Below are 10,902 nucleotides of genomic sequence, written 5' to 3' on the forward strand. Positions count from 1 at the left end.
GTGTGTGGACTCATTGGTGTTGGGCAGCGAATGGCAAAGTGGCAGCATGTACAGACGTCGATCACTGGTTGTCCAGCCTCTTGATCGTAGTGACGAAGGACGGTCAATGCTGCAATTCCATTCGTTCCCTTATCCAAGTCCATGCGTTCCGCGTGGCACGCTTACAAGCATTTTAATAATAGTAGGAGTGGTGCAAGTGTACTTGAAATGCGAATTGAGACATGCGACTTTTCGCGAGTGCGGTTGTGAATTGGGACAACAACGACCTCCGACAACCCTCGTCGGAGGATGTCGGTGCGATGTTTACTGCTCGTGTATACGATCGCCATCGCCACCAAATTCGCGACCAAGTGCAAGAGTACGGACGTCAACTAAAAATGGTCCGTCTTTTCACAGCTTTTTTGTTGCGTAAGGAGCCCCACTCCTTCAGTTGGATCGTCGCTTCACAACCACTAGACAAATGTTACAACCGCTGACAAACCAGTGGCAACTGTCGACATCGAAATTCGCTCTTCCGTAGCTCGTGCAATATGTACTACGTAGTAAACCTTTATAATGCCTTGCAATATTATTTAGCCGCTTAGGAAGCTATGTACACGCTGACGAGAACAAGAGATCGTCGTGGCGCACTCAATGGTGAGACTGCCTATTCTCTGCAAGGAATCAAATACACCTACTGTAGTTGTGGTCACTCGATTGCTCGGTACTTTGAACGAGCGTACTAGTACTTAGTTTTTTCTCAGTTTCTTCTACCTCGACGAGCTCCATGCCACGAGACAACTATGCATGCCGCCTGCTGTTGCTGCCAGGATGTCCTTGCCGTTCAGCAGTTTTGTGCTGGATCCGCATGCCGCCACTGGATTGGCGGAATGTTTTCCGTAGCGCGCGTTTGATTGGCCCGCACATGTAATATTCAGCCAATAAACCTTTGCGATTTAATACCAGAGCAGTATTAAAACATACAGAGTATGAGATGCCAGAGGCCAAACGAGATCCTGTGGCCACGGCGGTAGACGCTGTCGAGCTGCACCCGTAGCGAGAGCTCGCAACATACATCGGCTTGGAATCCAGCGTTTCTACTAGCCCAGCGGGCAGCATCGGGCCTTCCCGGGGCACGTCTCTCTTGTGTGTTTCGAGCCAGTGCACGAGCCAGTGTTTCATATCCTGTTTCGAGCTGAAACAGAATCTCGGAGTATTCGAATTCAAATTCTGTTCCGGTCGGAACTGGCAGACAGGCAAGCCACACCGAGCGATGAGTGTTGGTTTGTGGGACTCTGTCGACTCGACCTTCCAGGACGACATCCTCGCGTACGCGGGCCCGCTCACGCAGTACCTCAACGGCCGCCTCATCCTCGACAGCCCGACCGCCGAGCGCGCCGTCATCGCCGAGGCCTACGCCCGCGAGTGGCCCGGCGACCTCGCGTCTCTGCCCAACGCGTTTGGCATGCGCCACGTCGGCGTGCATGCGATGATCCGCTCCAAGGCCATGCGGTCGCGCTACGAGCGTCTGTACGGTCCGGTACGTCGCGTGTACCCGTTTGTCGACGCCTACGACCGCTTCGACCCGTGGCGAGAGCCGCTGGAGGAGATCCCGACGGAGTCGCTCGACGACATTGCGCTGCGCAACTGCTGGGTCGACGACCTCGCGTCGTACGTCTCGTCGCCGATTGCGCTCGCGCTCGTCGCGGCCATTGGCGGCCACGCTACGCTGTTGGCGTTCACCGGCTCGGACCTCGGCGTCGACCTCGCCAAGCTCGCGTATGCGCCCGCCACATACGACGCGCTCTTGGATTACGTTGCGGGCGAAGGCTACCTTGACGTCTTGCAAGTGCTGCACGCCGCCGGAAGCGCACATTGTACGGCGGCGGCCATGGACAAGGCAGCGGTGGCCGGGCACCTCGACGTCGTTTCCTGGCTGCACGCGCACCGAAGCGAAGGCTGCACGAGCGACGCTTTCGACGCATCCTTGCTGCAGGGCCACGGCGACGTTCTCGCGTTTCTTCAAGCGCATCGGACCGAAGGGCACTCGCCGCACATAATCGACGTGGCCGTGCGCTCGGGCAAGCTGGACGCCGTAGAGACACTGCACCGTCTCGGGCTCCCGTTCTCGCCGGCGGCCATGGACGTTGCCGCCGCCTGTGGCCACGCCGACATTGTGACCTTTTTGCATATGAAGCGCAGTGACGGATGCAGCGTCGCGGCCATGGACAGCGCTGCGCGCCACGGCCATTTGCGGATTGTTCAGTTTCTGCATACGCACCGGCACGAAGGCTGCTCGACGGCTGCGCTCGACGGCGCCGCGTTTAACAACCATTTGGACGTCGTGCAGTATCTCCATCGGCACCGGCGTGAAGGCGGCACCGCCCACGGTATGGACCGAGCGGCCCACCGCGGCCATGCCACCATGGTTGAGTACCTACACCGGCACCGGAGCGAAGGCTGCACGACGCGCGCGGTCGACTGGGCAGCGTCGTCGGGCCACCTCGACGTCGTTGATTTTCTAACGCGCCATCGAACCGAAGGGTTTACGTACAAGGCGGTGCTCTGGGCCGCGACCAAAGGCCACAAAGACGTGGTCCGACTCCTCGGCCAGCTCGATGCACCGCAGTACGACCGCGTTCGCCGGGCGATCGCCGAGGCCAAGGTCGCAATGCGGCACGACAAGGCGAGCTACCTCCAGGAAGTGACGGGCGTCGTTGGCGCCGACGACGATATTATGCGCTTCGGTGTCCTCTTGCGGCAACCAGACGACGACGACTACAGTGATTGGGACGCCGATCAGATCGACGACGACTTGGGTAGTTTTGAGCACGAGCTGCGGCTCGGTGTTTAAGAGTTGCGAGTGTGAAAAGTCTGTGTAAAAAGTCTTTTGTGTGTGAAAAGACCAAGATGAAGCAGGATTTAGAGGTAGCAGACCACCAACGTCGCGATGAAATGAGCAGAAAACGAATTGCATCGAGCAAACGCCAAGGACAGCGTCGGCATCCTGACTGGCGTAAAGTGTCGGTGGCCGCTGACGCGCGCCATAACGTTGTTGTTGGAGGTGCAGAGACCAAGGGGAAGGGAAACGTGAGCTTTAAGTGCGCGAGCTCGGAGCACTCTCGCAGGCTTTGTGATGGCATGCATAAACAAGCGACCACGAGGACGTGGTGGAGCTAGCGATCGCTCGGCTGGGAAGAATGGGTCAGATGGCGGTGGCAAGGAGAGGCGCTTTGACCAGAGCAACGGTTCATCAGTATAAACCACCAAGCAGTTTGCACCAAATATCTGAAATGCAGGCGATCGTCGATCAGGACCAGACACCCGACTGCATCATAAGCCGGCATCGCAATCATGGGAGGAGGGCTCATGGGAGGAGGGCTATCGAAGGAGCCAACTCGGATAGAGCTCTACTAGTACAAAGTTAACAGTCTAGTTCCTTTGACTCTACCGCTCGCTCACCAATGCAATTGCGTGCGTCCACCGCGCCAACCGGCGCCAACAACTCATCGGGCGAATTTCAATTTTATTTTCCTCGCAACGTAATAGAATACTAAATCCTTGATCTAGATACAAACCTACTGTTTAGATACATCAATTGTATTAAAATATCGTGCGCATCAAGGTTACGGATGCGTGACGCGCTTGTGTCATCGTGCTACACACGGTGGCAGCTGTCGCGGCCGCACGCAACCGCGACAACTGCGATCGTCACGACCATTTCCTGAGATTGCACTTGGCGGCCAGACCACGATATGATCACGTCGCCGGCATCGAGTTTGCCGCGGCCGGTCGCGCCGTCGGGCCACCGGCGCCAGCCGCTGCCGACGACTCGGTGCGCAGCGCCGGCAACTGCCATTGTTTCGATGTCTTCCCACACCGGCGGGACCGCGCCGCTGAGCCCCGAGTGCCAGGCCGTCGCACTTGGCTCGCCGGTGCGCGACGCACCCTTGAAGGTCATTGATACGACCTCAATCCACGAAACGATGGCGCTGCCTCGCCACGGTCGTTCGTCGACGACCGACGTGACGCTGCTCGCGCACCTCCGTCGACGCGCTATCCAAACACCCGATCGCGTCTGCTACCTCTTTGTCGACGACGACGGCAGCGAAGTCCGGTCGCTCACGTACGCCAACGTCGACGCCGAGGCCCGTCGCATCGCCAGTGTCCTCCAACACCAGTCCAAGACGTCGCCGTTCACACCTGGCGACCGTGTCCTGCTCTGCTTCCCGCCCGGTGCCGACTTTACCTTGGCGTTCTGGGGGTGTCTCTACGCCGGTGCGGTCGCCTGCGCCGTGCCCCCGCCCGACCCGCTTTTCTTGTCGCGGGACCTGGTGCAATTCCGGCGCATGGTCGACGAATCTGGCGCGTCGCTCGTCTTGACCAACGCGTTGTACCGGCGGCAGAGTCAACGCGACACGCTCTCGGCGCGACTGCGCACCCGGCGTGGTGTCGAGTGGCCGAAACATGTGCACTGGATCTGCACCGACACGACCAAGTCGATTTTCTCCAAACCGACCTTTCACAGCACCTACTATGCAAGTGTTTCGGACCGCGACGTTGCCTATCTCCAGTGCACATCGGGGGTCACGGGCGATCCCAAGCTCGTCGTTGTGACGCATGGCAACCTTCTCGCGCAAGCGATGCGATGGGCGACCGTGCAGGACGGCGACACGGTCTTCTCGTGGCTGCCTCAAGTTGACAGCAACGGCCTCGTCGGCTTCAACCTCGCACCAGTGTACGCCGGTGTTCGCTCGGTGCAGATGCCGCCAACTGGGTTCTTCAAGACGCCGTCGCTTTGGATGGCGCTCTGTTCCAAGTACAAGGCATCCATGACGTGCGCGCCCAACGCTGCGTACCGCGTGGCCGCCACCAAGACGCCGGATGCCGTCGCTGCTGGCATCGATCTCAGCGCACTGCAGCACGCGATCGTTTTGGGCGGTGCGATTCGCGGCGACTGCCTCAAGCAATTCGCCAAGCGCTTTGCCGTTGGTGGCTTTCGACCGCACCAGCTGCACTGTACGTGATCTTGGCCTCCTGCCCGTTGCTCATGTATGCATGGGATCTAGGTGCATATGGGACTGCCGAGACAACGACGCTGGTCTGCGGCTATGACGCGGACGACCGAAGCGCACCTCGCAGCCTTCTCGTCGACAAGCACGTCCTGGAAACGAATGGCCGAGTCCAGTTGTTGCGCACAGATGACCCGCGCCGAACGTCGGGCTCTGGCACACAACTGCTCATGGCCTGCGGACGCCCATTTCCCGGTGTCGAGCTGCGTATCGTCGACACGTTGGCGCGAAAAGCGTTGCCTGAAGGGTACGTCGGCGAAATCTGGGTCCGCAGTGACGGCGTCGGCGACGGCTACTGGCAGCAGTGGGACCGCACGCGGCATCAGTTCCAGGCGACCTTGGCGGCCGACGATCAACACTACTACCGGACATCGGATACGGGCTTTGTGCACAACGGCGAGCTCTTTGTTTACGCCCGGCGCGATGAGATTGCGGTCGTCGATGGCCGCCGCCTCAGTCTCCCAGCGATCGCGCGCAGCGTCGAAGCCGCGTCGGCGCACATCTCGTGCGACGGTGTCTTTGCCTTTGGGTTTGCCGATACGATCGTCGTCGTGGCTGAACTCGACGACGTTTGGACGTCAGCCGACGACAAGGTGACGCTGGGGGCGATTTCGAAAGCCATCTTTCGACATCTCACAGCCGACCACGGCGTCGCACACATCAAAGCGATCTTGGTCGCACCGGCGTCGCTGCCCCGAACGAGCAGCGGGTTGCTGCTCCGAGCGGCGGCGAAAAAACAGCTCGAGCTCCACACTCTCCCAAAGCAGTTTGTGGCGTACAACCACAACCCTGAAGCCCACTTGCGCGAGAGTTTTTTGCGAATCGACTAGTCTAGGAATGTTAGCAGTTTATTTCTTATAATTGTCGAGCTAAGAGTAGCACATATGGGGTTTGAACGTAGAGCACAATCTCGTACTCGCGACGTAGGGTTGTCGCGTCACATGCGTCGATCGAAAGTCCACAAGAGCGGTTTTGCTCGCTGTGTAGCATCGTGTTACGTGATCAAACGATGGGCGAAAAGGCCGACCTGAGGATAGTTGTCTTTTTTACGGTGCGCGCCGAAGCACACAGCTAGTTGCATCACATTGCTGCTCGAACGCAGTCAGAATTGTGGGCCGCCCAGTAGGCATGTTTGATTGGCTGAAATATTTTGTTTTTGGCCAATCACAGGTGATGCTTCTCCACAGCAGGCGCTGCTCGATGGACCGACCGCTTTTGAGGCCCCAATCAAGTTTGAAACGAAATCGCTATAACTTGGCACAGAGATAAAAGACACTTTGGAGAGCACGTTGCGCAATGTCGCATTGTCAGACGAGCAGTACAGCACGAGAAATCGACCATATTGTTCAATATGGCATATGCCACTTATAACCAGATATACATATTAAAACGGACTATTCGTGGCATATGCCATGCACTCATCGGCGAAAGCAGCTCGAATGTTGCGTTCACAAGGCCATCGACCAAATGATTACAGCATAATTCGATGTCCAGAATAGCTATTCACTGTCGCTTGCTCTACCGCCACGCCTTTTTGCATGTAGTACTGGAGTTAGGTGGCAACCAGGGAAACACGCACCGGTATGACCAAAACACTGTTTTATTCCCTTGGGTACAATCCACGGGTGCTTCAAGAGACATACTAGGATCCTCCTTCGAGTCTATTATCAGCAGCGAATCACGTTCAATAAACTCTCCAACGGCCGTCTCCACAGCGCCATTTTCACGAACGGCTCGGCGCCAATTAGACAGACCGGCACCCGTCAGTTCGACACATTTGTCAAGTCCAGCTAGCGCCATGCCTGCGGGTACGACGTATGTGGTTCGCTCGTCGCGCTTTAGCACGAGCAAACCTCCCGTCGTCCAACCCGCCACGGAGCCTCCGGCGATCGCGATCCCAACGCTCGCCCGCCTTACCAAATGGCAGCACTTTGCTAGGTTTTGCTTTGTCATTGGCTGCCTCTGGAACGCCGCCGCGCCGCTCAAAGCGTGGTTCCTCTCGCGCTACGGCTTTGTGCCGACAACGACAACGACGATCGTGAATCTCAACTGGGACACGGTGCTCAACGGCAAGTTCCTCACGCAACTCTACACCAACGCCGGCATTCCACTATCGAAGCCCCTCACTGCGACGCGCTACCTCAATGTCTTTACGGACTTCAAGATTCTTCCGCGCTCGATTGCGACGTGGGCAGGATCGTACGCTGGCACCGAGACCGTGTACCAGATGGACTTGGACGGACGACCGCTGCGTCGGTCGCTCGACGGTGCCGCCGAAGTCGCCGCGTTCAACGCCGCACTGCCCGCGTTCACCACGAGCGGCTTCAACCTCTGGGGCGCCGAGCGCATCTACAGCTACGTTCCGCCCACCACCGCATTTGGGAGTCTCCAGGACGTGGCCGAGGCCGTGCTGTGCCTCAAAGGCATGTCGCTCGAGACGTTTGTGAACGTCCAGTACAAGTCGTCGCTCAACCCGCTCACATCCCCGAGCGACGCCGCCGCCATGGCCATGTGGCGCACGCAGTTGTTTCCGCATCTGACGTCGTGCTTGGCGCGCCGGGCGACGCTGATCGCATCGGCGGCGACACCGGCGGCCGGTGTCGTCGCACTCGCCAAGGAATTGGCATCGACGTACAACTTGAGCTTGGCGAATATCGCGGGCACCAAGCAACTGTTTGCGCCAACGACGTTTCTCGACGGCTTTATCGACATCTCGGGGCAGAGCTCGGGCGCCGCCACCTACGAGATCAGCGGCCGCGACCTCTTCGCCACGGCGCTCGGCGGCAGCGGCTACATCAACTCGATCTTTGCACCGCGCGAGACGGCGTGGTGGTGCTCGATCCAGTACGTGGACCCCGCGACGAACGCTCCGAACCGAACGCAGTGTTTCGAGCGCATGGCTGTCTCTTTGCCGGCGTTCTTTGTCGGCAAGTACATTGCACTGAACTCGGGCTCACGGTATATCGACAACGCCGACGTTGTTCCCAGCACAACGATTGGCAATTTGCAGTCGTACCACTACAAGCACCACGACGTGCAGCCGCTGACGTCTGTTCACTTGGCAACACTGGGCAACCGCACGACGTGGGCGGCGTTGATACCGGAGGTGATTGCGACCGTCGCGCAGAAACCAGTCGACACGAGCGATGCGATCGAAGAACTCTGTTTTGTCGGTGACGGATGCTTTGCTGCGTGTCTGAACGAGACGGCGAGCGGCGGGACCACGTACACCTACCGACGTGGCGGCGAGTGCGTCACGACGATCGACACCGTTACCGTGTCGCTGAACGAGTTGTACGTCGACCTGGCGTGCCTCGGCCTCGGCACTGGCACGTCGCATGTTCGAGTGACCTATATCAACAGCGCCGGCATCCGATCGACGCGCGTTGCGTCAACGGCCGCGTCCCCGATGGCGATCTTGGCGTGTATCGTTGGCGGGCGTATTCCGAATGGCGACTCTTTCCCATCCAACTTTATCGATATGGTGTCCCGGGGCACCGAAGTCTCATTGGTCGTCACGTCGTCCAATGGCAGCGAAGCCATCATGCTCAACTTCATTGCGCTCATCTCGCTCCTCGGCTACATCTTTTATTTGCTTTGGATCGTTCTGTATCTGGTGAAAACCGATGCGTGGATCCGGCGTCTTCCGCCCACGGAACACAAGATGCAGCTGCGCTTCTCGATGGCCAAGTGCAATGTGAGCAGCGTTGTCTGGATGATCCACCGCAATTCGATGCGCATCACGGGCTTTCTGGGGCTTGTCGCATGGCACGTCGGTGCGAGCGACTGCCACTGCAACTGGAATTCGTCGAGCGATGTTCGCATCGACCCGATCTACGGCTGCAGCAACGATCCGACGGGTCACTTTCGCAACTTTAGCGAGTGGATTCGCCTTCTCTCGTACGCGTGGGTCTTTTTCGCGCTGGTGTACATGGACCTCATGCCCGGGATTGGCTCCAACTTGAAGGGGTATGCGACCGCTGTCATCATGCTGAGCCTCTTGCCGCTCGCGCTCTGGGCGTACGTGATTGGCGAGCTCTGGCGACTCCGTGCGCAATGGAGCTGGCTGACATGGATGCACAGCCAGCTCTTTTTGATTCTCTTTTGGCTCGCGGTGTGCGTCACCATGCGCAGCCGCGTCACCTTGCCCTACATGCGCCTTGTCGACTGGTGTCTCTACCGCATCGGCATGCGCAAGCAGTCGATTGACCGCAAAAGCCCGTTTCGAACACTAATTGGGACGCACTTTTGGACGCCCGCAGCGCTCTTTCGACCCGAAGACATTGCGTACGTCCCTATGAGCGTGCTCCTGAAGACCAAGGGCATCGTTTTGGAAAATATTGTCGACCATACGTACTTTACCTATGGCGTCGACACCGATCTCGATGACGAGTCGAGGAAGCCACGAACGCACCCCGACTGGGTCCTTGCGCAACCCGAATACTACGTGTGTGTCGCGACATGACACGTTCGTTGTATTAGCGACATGTCCTTTTATAGTCCTTTATATATATATATATCCGAATATCGATGCAACTGGTGGCACACGATTCTCGTCGAAGTACGTAGTGGTTGTGCACAGTGGCAAAGATGCTGTTGATTAAAACACAAAAGCAGTACATTGTGTCATGGCTATCCTATTTCCATACATTGAAAATTGGGTACGTTCGTGCATTTTCGCTTGATAAATTGATATATATCTTCATAATTCCACACACGCACGTTCGGTACGTTACTTTGGACTATTGCGAGGCGCAACGCCAGTACCACACTCGACGCCACCACGCACTCCGAGCTCGTGTCTTCGAGTCGCTCGTGCAGCAACACGGCAAGCACGCTGTTCTCGACCCGGTGTGCCACATGACCTCGCTTGCGGGGGTCGCGTACTTTGATGGCGCGGCTCGGAAAGACCCGCATTGTGGCGGTAGTGGCTCGCTCGTCTTTTTGATCGAGTCGCCCCAGAACGTGGTGTACCAAGCCAACTACCTTGATGCCGCGACAACGAACAACGAGGCCGAGTACGACGGTCTGATCACGGCGCTCCAGCTAGCTCAGCGACTGGCAGTGACGCATCTCACGGTGCGCGGCGACAGCATGCTGCTGATGCAGCAGATGAAGGGCATCTACCGGGTCCAAGAGGCCCGTTTGCAGAAGCTGCATGTCCAGGCGCGGGAGCTCGCGGCATGTTTTACGTGCACATGGGAACACCACCCTCGCGAGTTCAACCAAGCCACGGATCATTTGTCCAAGCTCGCACCCGACGACTGCACCTCGTACGCGCATCCCGACGACGGACGGCACGATGTACTGCCGGCCGAGGAACTCCTGCACGTTGAAGAGCTTCTGGCCGCCGACGTTCAACACACAACTAGTACGTAAGTCTTAGTAGGTGGAGTCTTTAGTCTGTATAAAGATTTCAATCCATATCATCATCATAATTCCACAAAGACTTCGCATACGTAGAGACTAGCAATCTCCTTCTTCTTCATTCGCTCGCCGGGCCGTGGCTCTTCTGTCGGTACCCTACGACGCTTGTGGCCGCGGGTGAGGCACGGAACGACACGGTCGGTAAAATCTGTCCAGGCGTCGCGGTCGGCGGCAAAGCTACGCAGTTTGTCCAGGTCCTCGGGAGTTGCCAGCGATTGAGGTGGCGTCAGCGACTGGAGGTCGCGTTGCAGGACGATCGGTAGCGTGATCTTGGTGCGCCCTAAGAAACGGCACCTTGGATGGGGCAAAGAAGCAGTCCGCAGCCACGTTGGCCGGAACGTCGCGACCCAGGCGCAGCACGTGGCCTCGGAGGCGCCAACGCTGGCGGAATGCGAAGTAGTTTGCTAATCTGATGCGATCCATA

At 58.0% G+C, this 10,902-nt stretch overlaps 4 protein-coding genes across 4 annotated transcripts; all 4 read left to right on the forward strand.

The window, feature by feature from the left end:
• The first annotated feature begins 1,214 nt into the window (after nt 1-1,214).
• On the forward strand, nt 1,215-2,883 carry SDRG_15791 (hypothetical protein). The gene has a single exon (XM_008621973.1). It carries the CDS (start codon nt 1,253-1,255, stop codon nt 2,831-2,833), a length of 1,581 nt encoding a protein of 526 aa, XP_008620195.1. The 5' UTR covers nt 1,215-1,252; the 3' UTR covers nt 2,834-2,883.
• An 829-nt stretch (nt 2,884-3,712) lies between these two features.
• Nucleotides 3,713-5,953, forward strand: SDRG_15792 (hypothetical protein). Its single transcript, XM_008621974.1, has 2 exons — nt 3,713-4,998; nt 5,049-5,953. The coding sequence occupies exons 1-2, from the start codon at nt 3,735-3,737 to the stop codon at nt 5,879-5,881; spliced, it is 2,097 nt and encodes a 698-aa protein (XP_008620196.1). The 5' UTR covers nt 3,713-3,734; the 3' UTR covers nt 5,882-5,953.
• Nucleotides 5,954-6,751: 798 nt separating this feature from the next.
• Nucleotides 6,752-9,598, forward strand: SDRG_15793 (hypothetical protein). Its single transcript, XM_008621975.1, has one exon. It carries the CDS (start codon nt 6,850-6,852, stop codon nt 9,514-9,516), a length of 2,667 nt encoding a protein of 888 aa, XP_008620197.1. The 5' UTR covers nt 6,752-6,849; the 3' UTR covers nt 9,517-9,598.
• Nucleotides 9,599-9,911: 313 nt separating this feature from the next.
• Nucleotides 9,912-10,481, forward strand: SDRG_15794 (hypothetical protein; the record flags this gene model as incomplete). The annotated part of the gene is made up of 1 exon (XM_008621976.1): nt 9,912-10,481. One exon carries the CDS (start codon nt 9,912-9,914, stop codon nt 10,428-10,430), a length of 519 nt encoding a protein of 172 aa, XP_008620198.1. The 3' UTR covers nt 10,431-10,481.
• Nucleotides 10,482-10,902: the final 421 nt, after the last annotated feature.

The sequence above is a fragment of the Saprolegnia diclina genome (assembly GCF_000281045.1).
Source record: "Saprolegnia diclina VS20 unplaced genomic scaffold supercont1.102, whole genome shotgun sequence".
NCBI lineage: Eukaryota > Oomycota > Saprolegniomycetes > Saprolegniales > Saprolegniaceae > Saprolegnia > Saprolegnia diclina.